The sequence below is a fragment of the Gopherus flavomarginatus genome, chromosome 6 (assembly GCF_025201925.1).
Source record: "Gopherus flavomarginatus isolate rGopFla2 chromosome 6, rGopFla2.mat.asm, whole genome shotgun sequence".
Classification (NCBI taxonomy): Eukaryota; Metazoa; Chordata; order Testudines; family Testudinidae; genus Gopherus; species Gopherus flavomarginatus.
Window position 1 is genome coordinate 90,079,892 of NC_066622.1, and position 17,795 is coordinate 90,097,686.

A 17,795-nucleotide genomic window follows, 5' to 3' on the forward strand; every position below is an offset into this window, starting at 1 on the left:
TTCCACCAGACACTAAAAATAAATGAGCCTTGCATCATGCCCTGAAGATCAAGAAACAGGCTCTAATGGACTCCCAAGGAGTGAACTCCAGAAGCAAGGGTCCTCAATCATGGAAGTTCCACTGCCACTACTGCACCTGCAGCAGCACAAAGTGTTCAAATATAGGCACAGAAAGCAAATATCTCCTTATTATGTCACTTAAATATGTTGCTTAAATATGCCACTTATTCCCAGCTTCTGGCAAACAGAGGCTAGGGACACCATCCCTGCCCATCCTGGCTAATAGCCATTGATGGACCTATTCTCCACGAACTTATCTAGTTCTCTTTTGAACCCTCTTATAGTCTTGGCCTTCACAACATCCTCACACAAGGAATAACAGATTGACTATGCGTACTGTGAAAAAATACTTCCTTTTGTTTTAAACCTGCTGCCTACTAATTTCCTTTGGTGACCTGTAGTTCTTGTGTTATGAGGAGGAGTAAACAATACTTCCTTATTTACTTTCTCCACACCAGTCATGATTTTATAGACCTCTATCAAATCCTCCCTTAGTCGTCTCCTCTCCAAGCTGAAAATCCCAGTCTTATTAATAACTCCTCAGATGGAAGCCATTTCATACCCCTACTCATTTTTGTTGCCCTTTTCTGAACCTTTTTCAATTCCAATATATATTTTTTGAGATGGAGCAAACACATCTGCACACAGTACTCAAGATGTGGGCATACCATGGATTTATATAGAGGCAATATGATATGTTCTACCTTATTATCTATCCCTTTATTAGTGATTCCCAACATTCTCTTCGCCTTTTTGACTGCCATTGCACATTGAGTGGATGTTTTCAGAGAACTATCCACAATGACTCCAAGATCTCTTTCTTGAGAGGTAACAGCCAATTTAGACCCCATCATTTTATACTATAATTGGGATTATGTTTTCCAATATGCATTACTTTGCATTTATCAACATTGAATTTCATCTGCCATTTTGTTGCCCAGTCACCTAGTTTTGAGAAATCCTTTTGTAGCTCTTTGCAGGCAGCTGTGTTCTGCACTAAGGAGCTTCCAAATGGATTTCAAGCACAGACTAAAGTCAGTGTCTACACAATGAGTTTGACAGGGACCAGTTACATTTTAAACTAAGGGCAAGAGGCTGTGGCTACACGGTTCAGATCGAACACCACCCTCAGATTAATAGGAACATTCCCACAGATGTCAGTGGAAATTTGCATAGACACAGGTATGGTCCTTCTGTTCTCACCAAACTTAGTTACATTCAGCATTCTATAATGGAAAAATGGTATTTTTAGGACCATAATAATTTAAGTCCCAAATAGAGATTGTAACCTCATTGTGCAACAACCTGTATATGCATGTGGTAAGAAATAGTAAGAAACAGTCAAAAAGCAAGAAAAGGGAAATATTATACAGGTGGGGATTTTAAGGCAGAGAGAGAATGATTTCCTCAGTTACATAGGTGTGGCAGACTGAATATTTGAATAAGACTGTCTTGATGTTATGTTATGCTTGAGGAGGAGGAAGGATAATTTTAAGGAATGGTTTCAACTATTGTGGAGAGACAATATGTGTTAACATCGGAGGCTACATTGCCCTGTCCAAAGTGTTTTTCTTCACCCTCCTTTCTTTGGTTTTCTACCTATTATCTTGCTCCATATTTTGTGCATATTGCTCTTTCTTCTCTATGCTTTTCCTTTGCCTCAGGACTTGAACTTACTGTTCCCTCAGCATCCCAACTCTACCTCTGGGCTTCATCCATCCCTTTTCCCCTTCACACCGTAATATATTGCTGGGCCCAAAGAATAACCTTCCTTCTTAAGCATCAAAACCTGTTCTCTTTTCTTTTAAGAACTACAGGCTAAAGGGGTGGTTGTAGCACCAGATTCTACTGTTAGCTAAAGTCCTATTTATCTCACCAACTGCATCTCTTCTAGCTGCCCTCTGCTTTGCTCATTAGGGAAGCAGCTGAAAGAAGAAACAGTAAGAGGCCACAACTAGCACTGCAATCACAACAGCAGACAATAGCACTTGAATGGCAAACTGTAACAGCCACCTCATCCTGTATCACTGCATCAACAATGGAGAAGCACATTCAGTTCATTTTAGCTAACATATCCAGCTAATGAAATTGCCAGAGTTTCAAACTTCGCTGGTATGCTTCAGGGTGTGTGATGTCTGAACCAGAGTTAAAATCTCTCAGATCTATTGTTTCCAGCTATCTGCCCTCAGACAAAGAACCACATCAGGTAAAATTCAGAAACACAAGGAAAAACAAAAATGAGCTGCAGAAACAGAATTGTCAGAGTAGATTACCCCTGGAGTGGGTTGCCTGGGCCTACTGGCTTTGACACCTGTGCCACAAACCGAGCACACTATAGTACTCAAATCGGGAAGCAATGAAGGCACTGCAAGTTCTGCACTAGAGAGAGTGAACTTAGTCACATGCAATATACGATACCGTGGATCACCGATACTACCTGAGAATCTATGACAGTATTGGATCCCATAGAACCCCAACACTGCAAGCAATGTAGCCTCCGATGTTAACACATATTGTCTCTCCACAATAGTTGAAACCATTCCTTAAAATTATCCTTCCTCCTCCTCAAGCATAACATAACATCAAGACAGTCTTATTCAAATATTCAGTCTGCCACACCTATGTAACTGGGGAAATCATTCTCTCTCTGCCTTAAAATCCCCACCTGTATAATATTTCCCTTTTCTTGCTTTTTGACTGTTTCTTACTATTTCTTACCACATGCATATACAGGTTGTTGCACAATGAGGTTACAATCTCTATTTGGGTTTCTAGGGCATTAACATAATAGTAACAGATGAGTTAAGTATTATTTCAATTAATCTCAACTTGAAAAAAAAGAGGGAAGAAAGGGGGTTTAAAGGAACTTGGGATTTATTTTACCATACTAAAAAGAAAAAATCATACAAACAAAACTTTAACACGCCAAACTCATAGGAGCAAGGAAATTCAAAGACAAGATTGGCCACCTAGCTTTGACTCAAAACTTTGCACAGACATAAATTTAGTGCATTATGCCAGGTACCTAAGTACATGGAAACTGGAGGACACACAGTAAGAACACAGCCCTTTTATCTTTTAAACAAGCTGTCTGCCCAAGATACACAGAAACATCACAAATGCTAATGAATTTACAGAGACAGGGTGAGTGAAGTAATGCCTTTTACTGAACCAATGTCTGTTGGCATGAGAGACTAGCTTTTAGGTTTACAAAAGTTCTGTTTCAGGACCTGAGGAAGAGTTCTGTGTAAGCTTCAAAGCTTGTCTCTCTCAGCAACAAAAGTTAGCCCAATACTACACATTACCTCACCCACCTTGTCTCTCCAATGTTCCTGGGACCAACACAGCTCCAACACACAAGAAATTTACAGACAACTATTTGCATTGATATTTCAAAGGTTGTAAAACAGCATAATATTTCAGTTCAGTTTGCCTGCACTTTAGTTCTAAGTGGCCACCACCACCACCTTGTGGCTAAGACAGTTATTTCAGTTTAACGTTTGTTTCCAGATTTTGATTGTCGTGATTTTGTCAGGTACTACATCCGTCTAATTTTCTATTTCTCAGATCCTTCAATAAATCCACATTTAAGCACCAGGCAGAAAAACAGAATGTTCAGCATATATAGTATTGACATGTTCAAAGTGCAAAATAAACTAAAGGGGATAAAATCATGGTTAAAATAATTAAAATCAACGTTTAAATTAAAAAATATTTTTTATTTAAATTTGATTTTTTAATATGAGAATTCTTTACTTTCATCCCATTTTATAATGTTCTGTTTCTAAAATGGATGTGGGATACTTTCATTAGTTTCCCAGTTACCAGTAGAAAAAAACCCATCTATGTAAAACCTAGAATTTTACTAGTCTCGCATTTGAAATGCTCTTCTATGCTGAAAAAGCCAAGTCTAGGGCCTTGTATTTGCAACCAACATTTCCTTCCAATATGCTCAATTTCCATAAATCAAGAAAGCTGAAATCCTCTGGCCAGGCTAGGCTTCATCAGGGTTTGCCATCTGAAGTCCATGGGATGTGTGCTCATAAGTCACTAGGTGCTTTTGAAAATCCCACAATTAGGTGCCTAAATATGGATTGGAAAAATCTGGCCTATCTTTTATAAAAAGTTCACAGTAATTTTATTAATATACTGAAAGTAGAAATAACTTTTCAGTGTGAAGCTTTTGGTTTTGAAGTGACAGCTTTATGCCACAAGAACAGTTTTAGCTCTCTAATGATGCAATGGTCCATGTTTAATTTTAAACAGAGTAGTCCCACTGAAGTACAGTAAATGTGAATCAAGTACACCTGCTTAAGGTTTTGCAAGATCAGGACTTCCATTTGCCGTATTTTGATTTTTGCCTCTAGCAGTGTTGTAAAATTCAAAAGATACCCTATCCATAAAAGTATTTTTAAAAAAAGTTTATAATTTAATTCATTAAAGTTTTCATCTAAAATTGCGACAGCACACATTTTCCAGTTAGTTTTACAGAGCCTCAATTTAAATAAATTACAAAAAAATCAAATGATTTAAAAATCACTCCATCCCAACATTACAGAGACAACTCCGAACTCATTTGAAATCTTTTCAATCGTATATAACAAAATCCCATAAATTGGATTACTAAAAATCGAAGTGATAATTCTCTATTTACAGTCTATTTACGTTTTGTATTTTGGGTATAATTTCTCCCACTTTGCCAGTTTCGTAACTTAGTATCATGCATGAGGATAATGATATGCCTGCCGTTGCTCTGAGAGTCCTCATGTAGAGTCTTTCCAAGCCACTTTGGGAGTGTACAACTTTTCAGTCTGACTACTTCCCTGAATCCTTGCACAAAGCCAGGATGAAGCAGGAGTTTTCTCCTGCTATACTGCACTACTCCCTGTGTGAAGCAGAGACCCCATTTTCCCTATCCACAGAGCAGGGGTGGGCCATCATGTGTCAGGTGGGGATAGCATATGCACTGTAAGAGATGGTGTCTAATACATGGTGAAGAGCAGCAGCTCATACCAGCCGCATTACCAGCCTGCTTATGAGCCCAGAGGCTAAGTGCTAGACACAGTATTAGCACCTTTAGGTGTGAGTGCTGGCAGAAAGAAGATGATTTTATTGTCATTTATATAGTCTATATTTAAATTGTTATTGCTGTTTTTCTGTTCTTTAAGTTACTTTTTCTAACGTTTCCCTCTAGGATACAGAGATAGGACCATCCAGGTCTGGAGGGAAGACACTCCTCCATTCCAAAGTATTTCAGTGTGGCCCCTCAGGTGTGTATCACTTCTACAGGATGGGAAATAAGCAGGGTCATAAAGTGGATGCTGGAGCATTATGTTGAGGTAAATGGATGTGGAAATATGGGGGGTAACTTTCAAAAAAATATTTTTTTTCTACGTGGTCTTTCAGTTGCATTGTGTGCAGGAAATACTGCTGAGGTAGTGGACAGACTGACGAGCAAACTTCTCCAGTATAAGAACATATACTGAGAGGAGAGATGTGGTGTTTGAAATGTGGCTGCTGAACAAACATACATCTGTTTTTAAGGTTAAATCATGTGGGACTAAGCTATGTTTTATTCAATTGTCATTTTATCATTTTGTGCTCTTCCTTGCTTCATTGTAAACACCTGTGTACCGTTTCAAGGACTTGTATGTGGATACAAATGTGTACAGGTGAGCTAATATGTTATAATGATGGTGGCAACACCAGTATTTCTCAATGTACAAAAGGCCTTGTAACAGCCCTGTGAAACACTATTATACAAACAGGCAGTCTGAAGCATAACATTAAATAATTTACTATAACCATCACAAAATAAACCTACCATATATTTCCTTTGAATATTCCTGATAACATTTTCCCCCTATCTCAAAACAGTAAAAAACTGAACAATGACATCCAGCTAAATTATAGATTAAGAAATGGGTCAAATTTGGAGCCTAAAACATTTGTGTATTTTTAAATTACTTTTCCCCCCCGGAAAACAAATCTGAACAGAAGTTGTTCTCAAGGATAAACACTTTATTTCAAAGAATGGGAAATAGATGTTTACCTGCTCTAAAGTGAGCTGCTTAGAAATGGTATCGTTTTCCAGTTTTTTAATTTTCTTCATCAGCTTGTTCACTTGAAACTCCTGTTCCTGCTCTAAATGCTGCTCCAGTTCAGCCTTCTCATGCTGTAGCTAAAAATTCAAGATACAAATGAAAATATTTCAATGCATAATTATAAAAGACTACAAAGCAGATTACACAGGACTATAAGTAACACCACATTTTTTCTTTCTGGATATTAAAGTCTCCTCTACTGGCTGTATTCAACTATTAGAAGATCTGAAAATATACAGCACACTTATTAAGATCAACATTTTAAATTATGTTAAATTTAAAAATATTTAGCAAAGACAAAAATCTTCTCTCTTGCATTAATCTCATCAAATGGAGTCAGTTCTTGGAGTTCTCTCCATTTAAAGTGCTCTGTTCAGTGCCATGTCCTCTACCTCACCACATCTTTCTTTATGACATCCCACAACTTCTTGAGTCAGCCTCTTTTTCCTTCAATCTTCATCTCTTGAACTCTTACCCACACAGTTGTCAGGACGGTACCTGACATGACCAAACCATTTGGCCCTGCACTCCATTTTTTTGTTTATGGATGTTACTGGTACTTTGAACATGTCTAACACACACATTCCTTCTGAGGTCTTTCTTGCTTATCTCATTCATCCACCTCAACATTCACATTTGTCTGGAACAGATCAGTTATGTCTCTTTGTTGCCCACATTAAGCATCATATACTAAAGCTGGATGGACTATTCTTTTATAAACTCTCTCAATTTTACTGATATCTTCTTGTCACATACCATACGACTTCTCTCTTTCCATTTGAGCCACGCATTTATTATCCTAGCTCTAATTTCGTCCTACATTTCCCCAGATTCTGGAAAGCAGATACTTGAAACTTTGCCTTTTCGATACTGTCTGCCCATCTAATTTCAAGGATAAGTCTTCATTGGTCACATTATTAAAATTACATACCGCCTACTCTTTTTCCTATACTTATTTTGAGGCCATGTCTGTCCAACACATCTCCCCATTTTCCAGATCCTTTTCTAGAGCATCTTTCTCCTCACTGAATAGAACAATATCATCTGCAAACATCATGCACCAAGATGCCTCTTTCACTATGTTCCTTGTGAGGGTATACAGATGAGGATAAACAAGAAAAGGCTCAATGCTGATCCCTGAGGTACTCAAACCTTTACCAATAGTTTGCTTGTTTCACTACTAAAAGTTCTATTGACATCGCACCTACATACATGGCTTGAAGAAGCAGCACAAACATTTAATACAATTTTCTTCCTCATTCACCACCAGAGCTCTCTTAAAATGCATGCAATTCAAATATTACAAGTTGTATGAAAATTGAGAAATGCTGTTATGTAGCATAACATTGTTAAATCAGAGGTAACTTTCTAAGAAAAAAAACCAATTTGTAATTTCAATATCAAAAGTATACTATTCCCCAGTCTTATACCTTCGTAGACCAAATTTTAAATCCTGCCTCTGATGGTCACATCTTCATGATCACCTTAAATACCCACCCTACACCACTCCCCAAAATATGGTAGGACTAGAATTTTCAGAAGAGAGAATTAAGACTAACATGAGGGACCCAAGCAATAACAGACATGCACATAAACCTTGCACAGCAGTGCCTCGCTCAAGATAATGCAAGTTTTTCACTTTCATCAATTTAAAATTTGCTCTATTTTTTTTAAATGGACCCATTCTCTCACGAAAATTAATACCAAAGCCAGCTGCTGATAATCAGGTTAACTTTTAGTTAGTGAATTAATAACTGTACGAAGAGGTACATGACCGAAGTCTTAGGCCAGGTCTACAATGAAATGTTATATTGGCATAATTACTTTATTCAGGATGAGAAAATAAACCCACATCCTTGACCAATGTAGCACTGCTGACAAGCCTGCATCTGTACCATTGGTTAAGTCAATGGAAGAGGGCTTCCATGAATATAGCTAACTTCATTTGAGGAGGTGATGTTCCTACACCAACAGAAAATCCTTCTGTTGATATAAAGTGAGTCTACACTATACTGCTGCTTAATGTCAAGTGTGTGATTATGGACTGTTAACATCAGCAGCGAATCAGACAAATAAAACCATAAAGGTTATTCAAAAACTAACTTAATAAATAACATGAACCAGAAACATTTATTATTTAATCAAGTTTAGCTGCAGCTGCATAATCTGGCTCATCACGTCATGGTTGCTAATGCTTGGGTGTGTAATCTGCATCAGAGGAAATGATGAGGCTCACTCTCTTCTGCTGTACCTATTGTAGGAGCCACTAAATCTGATCTTAGCAGTGCGAGCACACTGCAGCCAAAGCACAAGGTTGTGCTGATCAGAACTCCAGTGGCTCCATCTGATTTTCGGCAAAGCCAAGAGTGCTCCAGCCACAGCAATGCTTTCTTTTCTACTTGATTCAAATGTATGAAGCACATCAGAAAGCTGAGTACCTGAGGAGCACAGAGAAAGCACTGCCCATGTGAGAAAAAATGATAAGAACCTGCCATGCTGGGTTCTGCAAGATTCTGACCCCTTTGGTGGGCTCCAAAACAACTTCCTGGGGCTCTTCTCCTCTTTGTTCTTTTGATTCCACAAGACAAAGTATGGCAGAAAACTAGTGGTGGTACTCTCCCAGACACCAAACTCTCATGACAAAGTGAGATGTCACCCTCAGATCGTGCTGATCATCCCTCTCCTTTCTTACTTGCTTTGATCAGCAGTTAATAATGCTGACATTTCAATCTCGCTTTCCCCCAATAACAGATGCAGGTTGGCATGGCTAAATCTCTCAGTGACAAAGAAAACATCCACTTAAGTAAACAGTACATTAAGGGAGGGTGGAGTATTTTTCAGACAGACATTGTGCTTTTAACTATATGTGCAGCGCTTAGGTATCAGTGACAGTTGCTTATAAATACATAGACAGCCGTGATTTGAAGAGAAGGGTAAAAAATATGCACTTGGTAACTGGAAATGTCAGCTACATAACGTTGTCTTAAAGATGAAAATATTAAGTGGCGTATGAAATGGGCATTTTAAAAAGGCCACAAGGTAAAAAGATGGGCAGACTTGGGATAAATTTAAGACTGCAAGCAATTTATATGGCCAGACTGCTTAAAAGAAAGCTGTGCAGTGACAGAAAGCATCAGAAATGCTCCCAAAAGACAGTAGCAAATACAAAATTGGTATATGTGTAAATAAAAAGTAGTCGACTGGCAACGCCTTTGGTTTGTGTATTACACTTGGCTGACGATTCAGGGCAAAATTAAGTGAATAAAACTAATTTTTACCCTTTACTGTGATACATTTGACTCCTGTGGAAAAAAATTAGTCTTATTTCCTACTGATGCAGTTCCAAATAAACTGAATAAAATCTAGATTTTTGTAGTCTGTCTAGTGTCTTCAACTACAGATATAATCAATTTGGATTTTAAAAAGATATTTCTGAAACTGAGAAGCTACACAGGCTTTGTTCCCAGAAGCCATCAGGTAAATGATACCCATTCCATTTGCAATAAATCATTTCATTTGCATCTTGGAGTTAACATGACATTTGAATGGGGTCAGCAGCTTGTTTTTACAAGATATATTATTTTCAAAAGGACTGTCAAGAAGAAGAGTCAGATATCAAATCTATTTTTACTGCCCACTTAGTTTACCCGAATACACAAATTATGCCTATTCACTTGATGGTGTCCCCTTTAACATTATCCACAAGTCATAATGTGAGAGATGCACCAAACTTAGAACAAATTGCAAATAGTACAATACTCGTAAAGGATACTGACAAAGCAGAATCTCATTAATTTTTAAATGTAGAGAGTCAAAAGGATAAATGAGTTTGTAAGTTTAAAAAAACCCTCAATTATCCCTTTGGGCAGCCTGTTACATGCAAGCTTAATTTTCAAAATATATTCCATGAAATCTCAAAAGGTGTGACAAGTGCATGCAAGGAAAAACTTGCAATAAAAAATTCTATACCAAGCACATCTAATGGAGTTATGCAAAAAAAAAAAAAAGTTACCATTATTCTCAATTGAGTAGTTAATTTTAACAGAGTCCCTGAACCCTATGTTTCCAAACTTTTCAAAGACTTGGCTTGTCAGCAGAATCCAATCAAATAAAAGTCATAAATACAAGACATTTAATTAAAAACAAGGGCTGTAAAAATAGTTATTAGTGAGCTGGCTGTGTCACTAAAAGCTTTTTTTCAGATAATGAAGGATGTATCGTATATACTCCATCACAAACCAGTTCGTTTATAAGCCAACCCCCCAAGACGGATAAGTAAAAATGGAAAATTTTTATGACCCATTCATAAGCTGACCCTATAATTCAAGGGTCGGCAAACTTTGGCTCCTGGGCCATCAGGATAAGCCATTGGCAGGCCGAGCATCTGCCTCGAGCGTCTGCAGGCACAGAAGTAAACTGAAGTAAACAACGTGTCTCGGTGCGTCAGCTGCTTACCCTGACGGGCCGGGACAGCAATTAGTGGGGACTATTTTTTGAGGCGGAGAAGAGGGAGAGGGGTGGAAGACGCTGGGGGTCAGGGGAATAATCCCTGTGACCACCCCCCACATGACCCCATCCCTACCCCAGGACCCCCACACACTCCGGGCAGCCGCAATCTGCCAGCCCCAGAGCTATAGCTGCTTCGGAGACTGGGGGGGGAGAGTAGTGTGGCCAGAAGTGGAGAGACTCTGGCCACGCCTCTTCCCTTCAGGCTCTGCTGGTTGTGCTGCCTCTCCTTGCTCCCTCTGTTGGGGGGAGGGGCTGTGTCCCACCTCTCCCTCTCTATACCCGTTCATAAGCTGCCGACCTCTGATGTTTCCCTTTTTTACTAAAAAAATTCAGCTTATGAACGAGTATATACGGTGCCTCATCCCAAGATGTCTGATGAGGTGGTATTTTATCTCATTGTGCATATGCAGCATTTCGCCAGCAGAACCAAACGCTGTGCTGCATAAAGCTAATTGAAAACAGCGCTTCTGCAAGCCCAATAAATAAGCATACAAGTTTTACTAAAGGCTAATATCAATCATTTAAAAACATACATTAGCAAACCATGCTATGCCATACTACAGCAGAAAGCACAGTCTAAGGAGGATAGGCATCCTGGGTAAGTTATCTGCTTCTCTTATTGTAAGTGCAAGTGTGTATATACTTACAATCAAGCCAGCAAGTAATAAAAATGTTTCAAAATCAATTTTATAACAGTTGAAAAACTAATGCAATTTTATTGTGTTTTACAACTGCAATGAAAAACAGAATGCTGAACTGGGAAATTCTTACGAAACTACTAATGAGAGAGCTGTAGTTTGTGCTTTGGTAGTCAGCTGTCACATTTAAAATGTAGTAGAAACATTGGAGCTCTTTCCAGATGCCACTCAATGCAGTGTGTAAGTCCCTTCCAACGTGAAAAACAAAGATTAAGCAATGCAACAGTTCAGGTAACATGAAAAAAAAATTACTCTGCCAACTATTCGGCAATTGCATAATGTGGCAGCAATTTTTTCTTGGCAGCAGAATGGTGATAGCTTGAAAAAAATAAAAGGCCAAGAATTTTACCTGGGTTAGCAGACTATATCACAAGGCCTCCCTGTGACGTCTAAAATTCTTTCGTGTACATCAGTTTATCTTAAATTTCTCAATTAACCAAAACTGCTTGGGAACACATTAGCTTTAATTTGAGAAAGTTTCGCTCCAGGTCAGCTCAATGTTGCAATCAGAGAGAACGTTTTTGAGTTTTAACACTCCTATCATTTCAGATTAGGATGGGCACCCAAATTCAGGTGTTTATTCCCAAACAGAGAAAGGAGACACTCTTTTTATGGACTTAATCGGACGTCTGACAGCCTCCAATGGAAGTCCCATCCAAAATAGGATCATTGTCTGAGACAGGAAGGATTCTGTCTGACGCACAGAAACCTCATATGGAAGAAGAAAGATGCCCGTTCCCTATTTTTATATCTTCTCATGACAATACCTCTCAGCCACATGTGTGCAGTATCCCTGAACAATTACACGCGACCTTTGTTCCCTTACCTCGCTCTGGAGATTGCAACAAGCCTAGCCTATTACACTTCATGTAGTGAGAAACTTAAAGATGCTCTCAATCCAGAGATGGTGCAGTGTAGCTTAAAATAACATGTCTTATTTTTAAGTGTAATGAGCAATGAAGTCAATGACAGCTGGAAACATGCCTATCAAAATTAACTAAACAAAATTCATTGTTTGTGAACATAACTGGTATTAATTTTTCTTATACAGAAAATAGCTTTTTGGCTTCAGTGAGAGTTGCTTGCTGCCCACCACTTTTGCATATCAGACACCAAGGAACCTAATTATGAACACTGTAGGTTCCTATTTTTTTGAAAATCTTGGGCTATGGCAATGCAACATTATGGTTGCACAATTCAAATAAAGACAGAAGTTACTTACCGTAAAACTGGAGGTTCTTCGAGATGTGCAGTCCCTATCTGCATTTCACACATGGGATACACATGTGCATCATGCTCCTACATCTGGAATGATTTGTAAGCAATGTCCATGGGTCCATACATGCGTGTAGCTCTCCTTGTACTCCAAACTGAGGGCATAAAAGGTCTCTCCAGTTTCCCATTCTTAGTGCAGTTCAAACAATTCACAGCTGAAGGGATAGAGGATGGGTAGTGGCATACAGATAAGGACGACATGTCTTGAAGAACCTCCAGTTACAGCTAAGTAACCTCCATTTCCTCTGAGTGATTATCGTTATGTGTATTCAACATAAGCAATAATCAGACAGGAGGTGGGTGCACAGATACAGAAGTGATAGCTGACTGTAGTACTGCTGTCCTCAGAGCTGTATCCACAGTTGATGACAAGACCAGAGGGTAATGACTCAATAAGGTATGCAAAAAGCTCTAAGTACTGTGCTACATATCACTAGGAGTGCTATGTCTCTCATCAGTGTAGCTGCTGTAACTTGCCCACTGGTGTAATGAGCCCTCTCTCTCTCTCCAGAGTGGGAATATGAGCTAATTGGTAACAAAGGGCAATATAACCTGAGATCCATTCTGCATCAATGTAGCTTGACCCCTCATGATTGCTCTGCTATGGAAACATATAGTTAAGGAGTCTAACATCCTTCAGTCTTTATAGATAAAAAGCCAAAGCCCTTTGGATGACTTGAGAATGCAACCATCTCTCTTCATCTGAAGCATGTGGTTTTGGAAAAATACTGTTAAGGGGATTTTCTGACTCATACAAAACTTGGAAACTACTTTAGGAACAAATCTAAGATAGGTTTGTACAGACGCTCCTCAGGTTACGCAAGATCCGACTTACACAAATTCAACCTTATGCAAAAAGTTCCATAAGGCATAAGTAAAATTTCCGAGTTGTGGAAAATATTGCATAGCGTATGAAAATGCAAAGTACTGTAGCGCGGTATGCAGAGGAATACAGCAGTAGCATCTCCTACAAGGGAAGGCTTTGCGCTCTCACAGCCTCTCAGTCTCATGTTATTTCAGTGATACTGTATTTCTGTTATTTCACTCTACTATTTCATTCAAATCATGCCTGGAAAGTGACCAAGGGATAGCAGGAGTGCATGACCCATTCGTAAGTGAAAGAAGATTGATTTAGAGCAGAAAAAGAAAATAGCGAAAAAAGTATGAAGGAGGAGAAAGCTTGTCGTCAATTGCTCGTGAACTTGATTTGGCTACCTCAATAGTGAAAAGTATTTTGAATGATAGTGCAGGCATAAAAGAGCATGTGAAATGCTCTGCTCCTTTATAATCACAATTCTTGAAAGTGAACAGAGGCATGGACGAAATGTTGGCCTGTTATAGACAGATATATGAAAAGAAGAAAAAGGCCTCATCTCCACAGCCTTCCACCTCCAAAGCCCCCTCTGACGACCTTGATGATGTAAAGCCTGTCTCCTTCTCTCCTTCCTCATTTACAAATTAAGCCCATTGTCATCCACCACCAAAATGCAGCCTTCAGTGTGCCAGGATAACAATAGGATTAAGGTAAATGCAATATTTTGTTGCAATTGTTTTTTATGCTTGCACAAATATACATTTCTCACTTATGTAAAATTAGGGTTATGCAAGGCTTTCTGGAATGGAACGATTGTGTAAGTCGGGGAGCGTCTGTAAAGGGACTTTTTCTTTATAGAAGGCAGTATATGGTAGGTCTGCCATGAGTGCTCCAAGCTCACTAACTCTTCTAGCTATTATGACTACTAGAAAGGCCACCATTATGGACCGATGGGTCACAGAGCATGTGGCCAGATGTTCAAAGGTGAGTGACGATAAAACAAAAACTGAGGTACTACTTAGATTCAAACTTCCCCATTGATGGAAAGGACTGAGAATCCCGTTCAGAAATCTAGTGGTGACAGGATGACTGAATATTGTACTATTATTCACTGGAGGATAGAAAGCACTGATTGGTGCTAACTGAAGTCACAGAAAACTGAGTGTGAGACCCAAAGGGTAAGTATATACTCTAAGATAGCAGGGATCCTGGCTGATTCTAGAGAACTCACACTGTTGAGCCCAAGAGGAGAAACACTTCCATTTTGCTAACTGCTTTTTGTAGTATTTTCTGCTTTGGTTAAGGATGGATTGTACCCTTTCAGAATGTGAACACTCTACTTCTGATGCCCAAATACCAGGCTTTGAGTTGAAGGAGCCCCAGACTGTGCTTGAACCCATGCTTGTGCTGTATTAGAAGCTCCAGTAATGTGAGGATGTTCATGGGAAACGAGAGCATCAGAAGATCCATAAACATGAACTGTCTCTGCCAGTTGGGTGCAATCAGGATGAATCGAGTTCTTTCTTGGTGGATCTTCTGCAGAACTTGTGGCATCAATGGGCATATAACAGGCAACCATTCCACAACATTGAGAGGGAACCTCCCATAAAGCCCTTAACCAGGACTGCTCTGGAGCAGTACCAAGAAAGTTTCCTGTTCTCCCACAAGTTGAAAAGGTCCCAAGCTGTTGTTCCCCATTTGGTCAAGATGTCATTGAGAACCAAACTTTAGATCTCCCATTCATTATTGGCAAAAAAAGGTCTGCTTGGGCAGTCAGCTAGGGAGTTTTGTCAACTAGGGAATCCTGCTATACATACTGCTGATAGTTATGCAATGGCTGATGCACCAGTCCCAGGAGGTGACTGCCGCTATGCACAAAGAGGGAGAGACTCCTCCCCCCCGAGCTTGTTCATAGAAAATATCATTGTCATGTGATCTTACATTATTTGGACATGTCTGGATCAGAAAAATGGGGGGAGGGAGGTGCTGAAGGCATAACAAACCGCAGGGTGTTCTAGTGAACTGACATGTATTGCGGACTCGCATAGGGTCCAGATGCCTTGTGCCATATGATCACCCATATGAACACCCCAACCCAAGAGAGGTGTCAGGAACCATGCTTGCTTCAGGAGCTAGTGTGAGGAAAGGGATCCCCAAACCAATCTTCTCTTATTTTGTACAGCAAATGAGAGAGTTAAACTTTGGCCAGAACTGTCATCTTTCTGTGTACCCATCAGAGAAGGGCAACAAAACAGCGAGATGTCAGGCTCATAGGCTATAAAGATTAAGTCTGGGAAACAGCACAATGTGTGCATGAAGCCATGTGGCCAAGGAAAAAGCAAGTTGTGACTGACAACCAGGGTCCTATACTGACCTGATATATGAGAACACTCATGGCCTGAAATCTCTTTAGAGGTAAAAAGCAGCAAAGAGTCCTGTGGCACCTTATAGACTAACAGACATTCTGGAGCATGAGCTTTCATGGGTGAATACCCACTTTGTCGGATGCATGTAGTGGAAATTTCCAGGGGCAGGTATATATAAGCAAGCAAGAAGCAGGCTAGAGATAACGAGGTGAGCTCAATCAGGGAGGATGAGGCCCTCTTCCAGCAGCTGAGGTGTGAAAACCAAGGGATGAGAAACTGGTTTTGTAGTTGGCAAGCCATTCACAGTCTGTGTTTAATCCTGAGCTGATGGTGTTAAATTTGCAGATGAACGGAAGCTCAGCAGTTTCTCTTTGAAGTCTGGTCCTGAAGTTTTTTTGCTGCAGGATGGCCACTTTAAGATCTGCTATTGTGTGTCCAGGGAGGCTGAAGTGTTCTCCTACAGGTTTTTGTATATTGCCATTCCTAATATCTGATTTGTGTCCATTTATCCTTTTCCTTAGAGACTGTCCAGTTTGGCCGATGTACATAGCAGAGGGGCACTGCTGGCATATATTACATTGGTGGACGTGCAGGTGAATGAACTGGTGATGGTGTGGCTGATCTAGTTAGGTCCTGTGACGGTATCGCTGGTGTAGATATGTGGGCAGAGTTGGCATTGAGGTTTGTTGCATGGATTGGTTCCTGAGCTAGAGTTCCTATGGTGCGGTGTGCAGTTACTGGTGAGAATATGCTTCAGGTTGTCTGTGGGTGAGGACTGGTCTGCCACCCAAGGCCTGTGAAAGTGTGGGATCATTGTCCAGGATGGGTTGCAGATCCCTGATGATGCATTGGAGGGGTTTTAGCTGGGGACTGTATGTGATGGCCAGTGGAGTCCTGTTGGTTTCTTTCTTGTCTTGCAGTAGGAGGCTTCTGGGTACACGTCTGGCTCTGTTGATCTGTATCCTTATTTCCTTGTGCGGGTATTGTAGTTTTGAGAATGCTTGGTGGAGATTTTGTAGGTATTGGTCTTGGTCTCTGTCTGATGGGTTAGAGCAGATGTGGTTGTACCTCAGTGCTTGGCTGTAGACAACGGATCATGTGGCGTGCCCGGGATGGAAGCTGGAGGCATGAAGGTAGGCATAGCGGTCGGTAGGTTTTCGGTATAGGGTGGTGTTAATGTGATCATCACTTATTTGCACCGTGGGATCTAGGAAGTGGATCTCTCGTGTAGATTGGTCCAGGCTGAGGTTGATGGAGGGGTGAAAGCTGTTGAAATCGTGGTGGAATTTTTCCAGAGTCTCCTGCCCATGGGTCCAGATGATGAAGATGTCATCAAAGTAGCATAGGTAGAGAAGGGGCATGAGTGGACAAGAGCTGAGGAAGCGTTGTTCCAGGTCAACCATAAAAATGTTGGCATATTGTGCGGCCATGTGGGTGCCCATAGCGGTGCCACTGATCTGGAGATATATATTGTCATCAAATTTGAAATAGTTGTGTGTGAGGATAAAGGCACAGAGCTCAGCAACCAGTTGTGCTGTGGCATCATCAAGGATACTGTTCCTGACAGCTTGTATTCCATCTGTGTGTGGGATGTTCGTGTAGAGAGCCTCTACATTCGTGGTGGCTAGGATGGTGTTTTCTGGAAGGTTACCAATGCATTGTAGTTTCCTCAGGAAATCAGTGGTGTCATGGAGATAGCTGGGAGTGCTGGTGGCATAGGGTCTGAGTAGAGTCCACATATCCAGACAGTCCTTCAGTGAGAGTACCAACGTCCAAGATGATGGGGCATCCAGGATTTCCAGGTTTGTGGATCTTGGGTAGTAGATAGAACAACCCTGGTTGGAGCTCTAAGGGTATGTTGATTTGTTCCGGTGTTAGTGTAGAGAGTGTCCTGAGTAGATGGTGTAGTTTCTTAGTGTATTTCTCAGTGGGATCTGAGGGAAGTGGCCTGTAGAATTTGGCATTGGAG

The 17,795-nt window shown here is 40.2% G+C and overlaps 1 protein-coding gene across 2 annotated transcripts in view; it reads right to left on the reverse strand.

The window, feature by feature from the left end:
* CCDC6 (coiled-coil domain containing 6) overlaps positions 1–17,795 on the reverse strand; it is a 77,181-nt gene that overhangs the window by 23,475 nt on the left and 35,911 nt on the right. For both annotated transcript variants that reach the window (XM_050960803.1, XM_050960804.1), the window contains exon 3: positions 6,113–6,241. In XM_050960803.1, the coding sequence (XP_050816760.1) occupies positions 6,113–6,241 (129 nt within the window). The remainder of the gene's footprint in view (positions 1–6,112; positions 6,242–17,795) is intronic.